The sequence below is a fragment of the Carassius auratus genome, chromosome 8 (genome assembly GCF_003368295.1).
Source record: "Carassius auratus strain Wakin chromosome 8, ASM336829v1, whole genome shotgun sequence".
NCBI classification, from domain to species: domain Eukaryota; kingdom Metazoa; phylum Chordata; class Actinopteri; order Cypriniformes; family Cyprinidae; genus Carassius; species Carassius auratus.
Genome location: NC_039250.1, coordinates 26,724,206 through 26,735,761, shown reverse-complemented (window position 1 = coordinate 26,735,761; position 11,556 = coordinate 26,724,206). Strand labels below are relative to the sequence as shown.

The 11,556-nt window shown below is 39.3% G+C and overlaps 1 protein-coding gene across 1 annotated transcript; it reads left to right on the top strand.

Annotated features, from left to right (window-relative positions):
• Positions 1-8,002: 8,002 nt before the first annotated feature.
• LOC113106851 (taste receptor type 1 member 1-like) lies at positions 8,003-10,962 on the top strand. Its single transcript, XM_026268863.1, has 4 exons — positions 8,003-8,311; positions 8,414-9,166; positions 9,459-9,671; positions 10,807-10,962. Exons 1-4 carry the CDS (start codon positions 8,003-8,005, stop codon positions 10,960-10,962), a joined length of 1,431 nt encoding a protein of 476 aa, XP_026124648.1.
• Positions 10,963-11,556: the final 594 nt, after the last annotated feature.

Sequence of the window (11,556 nt, the reverse complement as noted above, 5' to 3'; positions counted from 1 at the left end):
TCGCACCCTAAAGAGAGCAGCCCGAAAAATGGAGCGCAGCTGGAGGAAAACAAAACTAGAGGTATTTCGTATTGCTTGGCGGGAAAGTAGCATATCCTATAGAAAAGCATTAAAAACTGCTAGATATGATTACTTTTCTTCTCTTTTAGAAGAAAAACAAACATAACCCCAGGTAATTATTCAATACAGTGGCTAAATTAAAGAAATATAAAGCCTCAACAAGTGTTGACATTTCCCAACACCACAACAGTAATGACTTTATGAACTACTTTACTTCTAAAATCGATACTATTAGAGATAAAATTGCAACCATTCAGCTGTCAGCTACCGTATCACATCAGACAGAGCACTATAGACCCCCTGAGGAACAGTTCCACTCATTCTCTACTATAGGAGAGGAAGAATTGTATAAACTTGTTAAATCATCTAAACCAACAACATGTATGTTAGACCCTATACCATCTAAGCTCTTAAAAGAGGTGTTTCCAGAAGTCATAGGTCCTCTTCTGACTATTATTAATTCCTCATTGTCATTAGGATATGTCCCCAAAACCTTCAAACTGGCTGTTATTAAGCCTCTCATAAAAAAGCCACAACTTGACCCCAGAGAACTTGTTAATTATAGACCAATCTCGAATCTCCCTTTTCTGTCCAAGATACTAGAAAAGGTGGTATCCTCACAATTATATTCCTTCTTAAAGAATAATGGTATATGTGAGGATTTCCAGTCAGGATTTAGACCGTATCATAGTACTGAGACTGCTCTCCTTAGAGTTACAAATGATCTGCTCTTATCATCTGATCGTGGGTGTATCTCTCTATTAGTTTTATTCGATCTTAGTGCTGTGTTTGACACAATTGACCACAACATTCTTTTGCATAGACTTGAACACTTTGTTGGCATCAGTGGAAGTGCATTAGCATGGTTTAAATCGTACTTATATGACCGCCATCAGTTCGTAGCAGTGAATGAAGATGTATCATATCGATCACAAGTGCAGTATGGAGTACCTCAAGGCTCAGTACTAGGGCCGCTACTCTTCACGCTTTATATGTTACCCTTGGGAGATATCATCAGGAAACATGGTGTTAGCTTTCACTGTTATGCTGATGATACGCAGCTCTATATTTCCTCGCAGCCTGGTGAAACACACCAATTTGAAAAACTAATGGAATGCATAGTCGATATAAAAAATTGGATGACGAGTAATTTCTTACTGCTAAATTCAGAAAAAACAGAGGTGTTAATCATAGGGCCTAAAAACTCTGCTTGTAATAACCTAGAACACTGTCTAAGACTTGATGATGGTTGCTCTGTCAATTCTTCGTCATCAGTTAGGAACCTAGGTGTGCTACTTGATCGCAATCTTTCCTTAGAAAGCCACGTTTCTAGCATTTGTAAAACTGCATTTTTCCATCTCAAAAATATATCTAAATTACGGCCTATGCTCTCAATGTCAAATGCAGAAATGTTAATCCATGCATTTATGACTTCAAGGTTAGACTATTGTAATGCTTTATTGGGTGGTTTTTCTGCACGCTTGGTAAACAAACTACAGCTAGTCCAAAATGCAGCAGCAAGAGTTCTTACTAGAACCAGGAAGTATGACCATATTAGCCCGGTCCTGTCCACACTGCACTGGCTCCCTATCAAACATCGTATAGATTTTAAAATATTGCTTATTACTTATAAAGCCCTGAATTTTTTAGCACCTCAGTATTTGAATGAGCTCCTTTTACATTATACTCCTCTACGTCCGCTACGTTCTCAAAACTCAGGCAATTTGATAATACCTAGAATATCAAAATCAACTGCGGGCGGCAGATCCTTTTCCTATTTGGCGCCTAAACTCTGGAATAACCTACCTAACATTGTTCGGGAGGCAGACACACTCTTGCAGTTTAAATCTAGATTAAAGACCCATCTCTTTAACCTGGCATACACATAACATACTAATATGCTTTTAATATCCAAATCCGTTAAAGGATTTTTAGGCTGCATTAATTAGGTAAACCAGAACCGGAAACACTTCACATAACACCGTACTTTCTACATCATTAGAAGAATGGCATCTACGCTAATATTTGTCTGTTTCTCTCTTGTTCCGAGGTCACCGTGGCCACGAGATCCAGTCTGTGTCCAGATCAGAGGGTCACTGCAGTCACCCGGATCCAGTACGTATCCAGACCAGATGGTGGATCAGCACCTAGAAAGGACCTCTACTGCCCTGAAAGACAGCGGAGACCAGGACAACTAGAGCCCCAGATACAGATCCCCTGTAAAGACCTTGTCTCAGAGGAGCACCAGGACAAGACCACAGGAAACAGATGATTCTTCTGCACAATCTGACTTTGCTGCAGCCTGGAATTGAACTACTGGTTTTTGTCTGGTCAGAGGAGAACTGCCCCCAACTGAGCCTGGTTTCTCCCAAGGTTTTTTTCTCCATTCTGTCACCGATGGAGTTTCGGTTCCTTGCCGCTGTCGCCTCTGGCTTGCTTAGTTGGGGTCACTTCATCTACAGTGATATCATTGACTTGATTTTAAATAAAAACAGACACTATTTCAACTGAACAGAGATGACATAACTGAATTCAATGATGAACTGCCTTTAACTATCATTTTGCATTATTGAGACACTGTTTTCCAAATGAATGTTGTTTAGTGCTTTGACGCAATGTATTTTGTTTAAAGCACTATATAAAGAAAGGTGATTGATTGACTACCAAAGACTCTTTTTCATCAATTTTTCATGAAGTGATGTCTTCTATTGCTGACTTTTCCTGTGATGTTAGCGTTGAGGAACTTCTCTCCAGATTTAACTCCACCTGTTCAAATGTTTTAAATGCTGTGGTTCCTTTAAGGATTTTTCAGTCTAAAGCCCATTCTGAACCCTGGATTGCTGATTCTATTCGTTCTCTCAGACGTTGTTGTAGAAGAGCAGAACGAAAGTGGAAAAAGGACAGGCTTCATGTTTCCTTTGAGATTTTAAAGGACTCTCTTTTTAAATATCAGAAAGCAGTGAAAAAAGCAAAATGTCGACATATGTCAGATATTATTAACAAAAACTGCTCTAGACAAAGACTCTTTTTAACATTATTAATGCTACTCTTAATCCATCGGCCTGTCGGTTTTCTGGGGAATCTTCTCTTTCATGTGAAGAATTTTTATTATTTTTCGATGGTAAAATGAGGGATCTCCGGCTGGGGATAACTCCTTCGTTTTGTAATCCATCTAATTACTCTATCGCCAATACACTTTTTAGTCAGTTTAAACTAATCTCTCTTCCAGATTTGCTGGAAATAGTTTAGCACCTAAAGCCCTCGGACTCGTCCTTGGATATTATTCCTCCTTTTTTATTTAAGAAAGTTTTTATTTACATCGCTCCATATCTTTTGTTCATCATTAATCACAGTTTTGAATCTGGCATTATGCCTGACTGTTTAAAGCATGCAGTGGTTTATCCCACTGCTTAAAAAACAGAATCTGGACCCATCAGTTTTAACAAACTTTAGGCCCATTTCTAATCTGCCTTTGATCTCAAAGATTCTGGAAAAAATGTGTTTTCACAGTTACAAAATGTTTTATCTGACAATTCAATGTTTGAAACATTTCAGTCAGGTAAATGCCATTCTACCGAGACTGCACTTTTGAGCGTTCTTAATGATATATTGATATCATGTGATTCAAGTGATTTTGCAGTCCTGGTGCTCTTGGATTTGATGGCTGCTTTTGATACAGTCGATCATGCTATTCTCATTGACCGTTTAGAACATTGTGTTGGTCTAAGAGGTGTTGCTCTAGATTGGTTTAAATAATATTTTGCAAATAGGAGTTTTTCAGTCAAGATGGGTGAACCTTACTCGAGTTACGCTTTTTTGCCCTGTGGGGTTCCTCAGGGTTCTATTTTGGCTCCTTTGCTTTTTTCCCTCTATATGCTCCCACTTGGCTCAATTTTTAGAAAACATGGTTTGTCATTTCACTGTTATATGGATGACACTCAGGTTTATTTGCCTGTCAAATGAAACTCTGTGGGTCTTGAGTCTCTTATGACATGTTTGGCAGATGTTAAGACTTGGCTTTCCTTAATTTTTTTTTAATTTTCAATGATTATATTATAAATTATATTTGTTGGTCCATCTGAATTTTCAAATTCCCCAAAACTGGATTTGGGAGGGATGACTCTGTTTAAAATCATGGGTAAAAAACCTTGGCTTCATTTTTGATGATGGCTTAAAGTTTGACGGACAAATAAATTCAGTTGTCAAATCTAGCTTTTTTCAGCTGCGCCTGCTTTCTAAAGCTAAGCCTTTTCTTTCTTTTAAAAATTTTGAAAAAGTAATTCACGTTTTTATTTCATCAAGGCTGGACTACTGTAACTCACTTTACTTTGGGATTAGCCAGACAGCTTTATCCCGCTTGCAGCTTGTTCAGAATGCTGCGGCTAGACTCTTGTGTGGGGTCAAAAGGAGGGAGCATATTACTCCTATTTTATGCTCACTAAATTGGCTGCCTGTTTGTTTTAGAATTGATTTTAAGATTTTGCTCCTCATCTTTAAATCTCTGTAAGGTTTGGCTCCACTTTATCTCAGGAAGTTGCTGACCGAGTATAAACCCTCTAGATCCCATCGGTCTTCCAACCAGGATCTGTTGTTTACCCCAAAGTTGAGGCTTAAGTGCAAGGGAGACCGTGCTTTCTGTATTGCTGCCCCCAGGCTTTGGAACGCCTTGCCACTGTCCATTAGACAATCCTCTTCTCTTAATATTTTTAGTAAGTCCAGGCTAAAGACATTTTTATTTTCAAAAGCGTTTGGCTGATGAGATATTTGTACAATTTTATTTTATTTTGTTCGTTGTGTGCTTTTCTCGGTTTTTAATGACCTAGTGGAAAGCAAATTGGTAGATGGAAGTTGTAGTTAATTGTGCTATATAAATAAATTGTCATTGTCATTAATCTGCCAACACTAGGAACTGGTTCCAAGAGTCCTGGTGGCCATGGCAAAAGGTACGGAGGAAGCGGCCAATCTCCTGAACCTTCCTCTCTGGGGACCTCTATCAGAGATGATGTCTTCTGAAATGCCAAAGTATCTGAAGACATGATTAAACATTAACTCGGCCGTTTCCATGGCCGTGGGCAGACCTTTTAGAGGGAGAAGACGACGTGATTTAGAAAATCTGTCAACACTGATCAGGATACATGTATTATTGTCGGAAGGAGGAAGATCAGTGATAAAGTCCACTCCTAGGTGTGACCACGGGCGATTAGGGACGGGCAGAGGGTGGAGCTTGCCTGATGGTAGATGGTGTGGACTCTTGGAGATGGCGCAGTCTGTACATTCGTACTCATACCTTCTGACGTCAGAAGCCATGTTGGGCCACCAGAAGCGTTCCCCTAGCAACGAGAGGGTTTCATTGACCCCCGGATGACCAGTGCCAAGAGATGTATGAGCGGAGTGCGCCGTGTCCTGGGGATGTATTGGTGTCCCGGTGGGCAACCCGGCGGGGTGTTGGCAGTGGGATTGAAGGAAGAAAGGGTCTCTGCGGACCAGGAAATGAGGCTGACAATGACTTTCTCAGAAAGTATGGTTTCAGGCTCTTCTAGGTTTGCTTCGGGGGTGTGACACCGGGACAGGGCGTCAGCCTTCATGTTCTTGGCATCTGGGCAATATGAGATGGAAAAGTTTAAGCAGGTGAAGAATAGCGCCCAGCGGGCCTGTCTTGGATTCAGCCTCTTTGCGACCCGCAAATATTCAAGGTTCTTGTGGTCTGTGAGGACTAGAAAAGGATGTTTGGCTCCCTCCAGCCAATGCCTCCATTCTTCCAAGGCCAACTTAATGGCCAGCAGCTCATGGTTGCTGATGTCGTAATTCACCTAATTCAGATCGATGGCACAGTCCCACGGCCAGAATAGGATAACCAGTGATGCAGCCCTGGAAACAGGTGTCGCCCCGCTTCAGGACCTCGCCGGTCTTCCACGAGGTGACTGGATTATGCTGCTCCAACCACGGGCAACCCTAGGATGATGTCAGTGGTGGATTCCTCCAGAACCAGCAGGTGGATCTCCTCTTGATGGAATAGTCTGGTTTGGAGGGTGATGGGGCCCACACTATAACGAACACATCTTCGATTCAAAGGCTTTCCAGTTATTGTGTGGACCTGGTAAGCTGACGGCGTTGCCGTGGTAGCAAGCTTGAGTTGATGGCAGAGGGCACTGGAGATGAAGTTGCCGGCTGACCCAGAATCGAAGAGGGCGGAAACTGGAAGAGAGATGTCAGCAGCAGTAAGTGTCACTATAGTGGTGAGTGGTTTCATTTGATACTACGAAGGGAGAATGGCACTCATCATGGGATGAGGAGGACGGACAGGGCATACGGAGATGATATGCCCCGGAGATGCACAGTAGAGACACCGATTCTGGCCCAGCCGTCTATGTCTTTCAGCAGCAGTGAGTCGATAGGAATCGATGAGCATGGGCTTGCTTGCTGGTTCTGGGGAGCTGACTGCCTCTGGTCAGCAGAGTGGCGAGTTGGCATACGCCTGGCCCCTGGTGCTCTTCGAGGCATGACTGCATACGGGTGGAAAAGCGGATGGAGAGTTGAATGAAGCATTCTAGCCCGATGGTGTCCTCATATGCAGCGAGATGCAACCGCACTCGAGGTTCCAATCCCTGATGGTAGGTAGTAAGCAAGGCCTGCTCATTGCATCCGCTGGTGGCCGCTAGAGTCCTGAACTGAAGAGCATATTCATTGACAGACATTTTCCCTGTTTCCAGTTATAAAGCTTCTCACCAATAGAAGAGTCCCAAGCTGGTTTGCCAAAAACTTCTCGGAAATGGTCGATGAAGCTAGAATAAGACTGGATAACTGGGTTATTTTGTGTCCAAATTGAATCGGCCCACTGAAGTGCTTTACATTGCAATTGAGATATCAGGAAGGCCACCTTAGATCTTTGGGTAAGTGCGGTTGCATCTCCAGGACCAGCGAGCATTGGAACAGGAATCCGCTGCAGTCCTCCGCCAAACCAGTGTTGGGCGCCAGCTAAATAAAGATAAATGTCTTGCTATATAATGTGTTTATTGAACCAATCAGATAAGAGTAAATGGAGAGTCAGCGAGACCCTCATTTAATTGGCTACAAGAAGGTGGTGGACCAGCCCTCTTCCTCACACTTGCAAAATTGCTAGTCGCGTGTTTTGTGTGTTTGATTTCTTTCCAGGTGTCCCCCACGTATTGTGTTAATTTGCTGAAGGTGTTTCCTATTTTGTTACATTAGTACCAGGTGTTCCTCATTCTCCCATTTGTCTTTTGGGACAAACAAAACCAAAATGATTCCAGTTTAGAGTTCATTTGTCCGCTGTTAAACATGTTCTGTGAGTTTAGGAGGTTACCCTTTGTTTCACAATAGTTTTATTTGAAAATGTGTGTGTGTGTGTGTGTGTGTGTGTGTGTGTGTGTATGTATATATATAAACAGCATATGAGGAGACATATGTGGTTTAATGCTCTATTTATTAACTGATTGACATATGCTTTGAGAGTTTAGATATGGAAATGGACTTATGTATCATTGAATATAGTGGTTTAAGCAAATTGAAATGTGTTTTAAGAAAATTAAGTTTAGAATATAAGCCTGACTGCTTTTAAATGGCTAGCCATGGCACATCCTCTTTTCAGGACCAACAACCCATCATAAACAATGCTTCTTAGTAACATATACATTTTGCTTGTAGGCTTTACTGATTGTTTATTTTTCAAAGTTTCTTGGTCAACTTCTAAATTCAGCTTAGAAGGAGATTACTTATTGGGTGGCCTTTTCCCTTTACATGAAATAGAACATGAAACAACCCTGTTTTCCACAGAATCCACTGAATGTTTCAGGTAAGCAAGTCCTTTTACCATTCTAGGGTTATCAGTACACAGTAATGTGAATCAAAGCAGCATTTCCATGTGAATCAAGTCACAATTCTAAACTGAATATTCAATTGCATACTATTAACTTACTCACTGATGTTTTTAAGGCACAGTTCCTCAAAATCTGGATATCAGATGATGCAAGTAATGAGATTTGCTGTTGAAGAGATTAATAACTCAACAACTCTTCTGCCCAATGTGTCTCTGGGCTATGACATTTTTGACCACTGTTCTAATATAAAGAATTTAAATACAGTCTTAAATTTAATCTCCAAGAATGGCTTAATAAGACCTAAAGAAATACTCAACAACTATCAGCCTAAAGTGATTGCTTTAACAGGACCATATGGAAGCTCAAAAACTATTACTATCGCACCACTGATCACAACGGACCTTATACCATTGGTAAATTGTTTATTTTTATAAAGTTTAAATAATGAAACATATACTTCCTACCTTTTTGGATTATCAGGTTGCTACATATGAGTCTTTACTTCTCTTTTAAAGGTGAACTATGGAGCTACTAGCTATGCATTAAGCGATAAACGTCAGTATCCTTCTTTTGTGAGAACAATCCCTAGCAACAAAGACCTGATAGAGATGATTATTCACATCATACGGTGGTTTGGATGGAACTGGGTTGCCTTTCTTGGTAGCCAAGATGATTACAGTTCAGATGGACTAAAGCTGTTTAACAAGTATATAAAAAATACTGGCATTTGTTTGGCCTATCAAGAGGGTCTAAGTCTAAATGCAAACTATGGTCTAACACTTAAAAAGATTGATAAGCTCAAAATTAATGTCATTGTTGTTTTTGCTGTGCCACAATATGCAAGCAAAATTATCAAAGCAGCCATAGCAAACAACATCCAAGACAAAGTATGGATTGCAAGTCAAGCATGGGCTATGAATCAGCAACTTCCAAGAGAGCCAGGAATTGGAAAAATTGGCACAATCATTGGCATTACAGAGAGACTGTTGTCATTGCCTGGATTCAATGAATTTGTCTATAAAATCAGTAGAATAACCGATATTAGCCATAATTATAGAGCTGAGACTGGCATCCTGGGGATGAGAAAGACATGTAATCAAGTTTGTGATTACTGCTCTTTGTTGACTGCAGAGGAGATCATAAATGAAAATCCCACATTCTCTTTTGCCATCTATGCTGCCATATATACCATAGCTCATGCGTTACATAAGGTTCTGCAGTGCGACATGAATGAATGCCACAAAAACACAATGCTCAAACCATACATGGTAAGTGAATTTATCTGAATCCATGACAAGCAAACTATTTTTAAAATTACATAATTGAAGTAATGTTTTAATTAATTATATATATATCTGTTTACAAAATAAATTATATACTATATATTGTAGTATTGTTTAATTATGTAACTTTAATAAAATAGAAGTAATTTAAATGTTATTAATTTTATAGTAATATGATAATAATAATAATAATAATAATAATAAATGATGATGATGATTGTTATTATTATTTAAAAGTAATGTGTCTTTTTTTTTATTTGAACACACCTCACAACAGCTTCTTAAAGAGATAAGTAATTTGGATTTTCCACTCAATGGCCGTCAGGTGAAATACAATGACCATTATGATCCAACAATCAGTTATGCAGTTGTGCTCTGGCGCACTGATGTGAATCCTCCACAGTTTGAGATGGTTGGCACATATGATACTCATCCTGAAATTACTTTTAGTATCGACAACTCTCTCATGCCATGGAATAACAATGGTTCTGTAAGTCATCTTTTTGTTAAACCTTTATATGAACATTTAGGTTAACTAGTTTGACCAATAACATGCAGGTATGGTTCATAATCGACCGATCGTGGCGTGTGCGAAGGTGAGATCTACAGAGAACGATCAAAGCAATGCAAATGTACGTACATGTTAGGTGTTTGTTCGTTCATTCAACTTGAAATATTGAACATCCTAGAGTGCTGAATGCATGTGCATATTGGGTGTCCTAATGGGCCTATTTACACCTGGACACTTAATTCTATTTGATAAAAAGTTTCCATTTACACTTGGCCACATAAATGTGTTTTCCCTTAAGTTGTATATAAATCTGGTCTTCAATTTAACAGAGTTCACACCAACGAAAGCAAGAGATATGCACTGCATTTTATGTTATTCATTATCAGCTAATTTCAAGATCAAATACTACAACAGGAGAGAGTGTGGCATTAGCAAGAAAGATAGGTTAGTCTCAGTATTTTTAATGAAGTGTGCTGAGTCCCTGCAACTTACTTTCAGTTTCATTTGTTGTGGTTTGCATATTAGCTTGCAGAAGAGATACTCTGCTACTCATCCATGGTGATGCGTGTTGCAATGGCGCTGTCATATCTGACTATAACATGCCACATAGCCTATAAAACATTCTCACACATTCATTTTTTTAATATTTTGGGAGGAAAAAAAATTGCATATGTGGTTTCAACAACCATATGCATTTATACTTGTCCAGTTTCGTCTGGAATGCAGCCATGGAATTTAAATCAGATCGCTCAAACCACTTCAGGAGGTGGTCACCTCCTGAAGTGGTTTGATCAATCGGATTTAAATGCATCTTGAAAGTGTTTTGGAGAGCATTTTCACCTGTTCTTTTGACGATCAGATAGCTATCAGATCAGAGAAAACACATTAAGTGACCAGGTGAAAACAGGCTCAATGTGTCAAATTTACGAGGACACAAAGAGACACACTTTCTGAAACTTTTTTGCATAAATTTTCCATTATCTTCACTGCTGCACACTACAAACAATTGGCACCTGAAGACAAATAAGCATGTCATGGTGTTGACATTCATTATAGTAAATTTCCATTTTGAAAGGGAACTAACTGTCTGTACACATTTACTTGTTCTTTAAAGGTTATATTCTCAAACTGCTCTGTTGAGTGTAAGGCGGGATATTCAAGGCAAACTGAAGGATTTCATAGTTGCTGTTTTTCCTGTAAAAAATGCCCATCCAACAGCTATGTGGATTTTTCTCGTAAGTACCTTAAGCAGAGGTTGATGAGATTTTAAGATAAAGATAGTCTACCTAAAAAATTTAACTGTCATTATGTACAGTGCCTTGCGAAAGTATATTGACAAAGCAAAAACAGAACTGTCACATCTTAGTAAATGCTTAGTAAGTGCTGAAGCACCTTTAAATTCCATCAATTGTTTGGCCAGGACTTCCAGTTCTAGGAAGAGTCAAATTTTTCAATGAAGCAGAATTTTTTTATGAACTCTTCCCAAGATGTGTGGCTTAATGCAAACCTGTTTCTGAGCTCTACAGGCAGTTATTTTGACCTCAGGGCTTGGTTTTTGCTCTGATATGCATTATCAGCTGTTAGACCGTTTATTTAGACAAGTGCCTTTCCAAATTATACCCATTCAATTGAATTTGTCACATGTTAACTTCACTCAAAGTGTAGTAGCATCTACAAGCAATATGAATGTTCCTGACTTAAATTTCAACTGTCCAAGATAAGAGTATGAATACTTATGCAATGGAATCATTTTAGTTTTTTAATTTGAATAAATTAGCAAAGATGTTAATAACCAGGTTTTTCTTTTGGTTTACCATTATGGTGTATGGAGTGTAGATTGATGTGGAGAAAAAATAATAATTGA

Excerpts from the sequence above, each read along its gene's own strand:
- LOC113106851 (XM_026268863.1), top strand. The coding sequence starts at position 8,003 with ATGTTTTTAAGGCACAGTTCCTCAAAATCTGGATATCAGATGATGCAA. Across the intron at positions 8,312-8,413 it reads CAACGGACCTTATACCATTG|GTGAACTATGGAGCTACTAG; the intron begins GTAAATTGTTTA and ends TCTCTTTTAAAG. Across the intron at positions 9,672-10,806 it reads CATGGAATAACAATGGTTCT|GTTATATTCTCAAACTGCTC; the intron begins GTAAGTCATCTT and ends TGTTCTTTAAAG.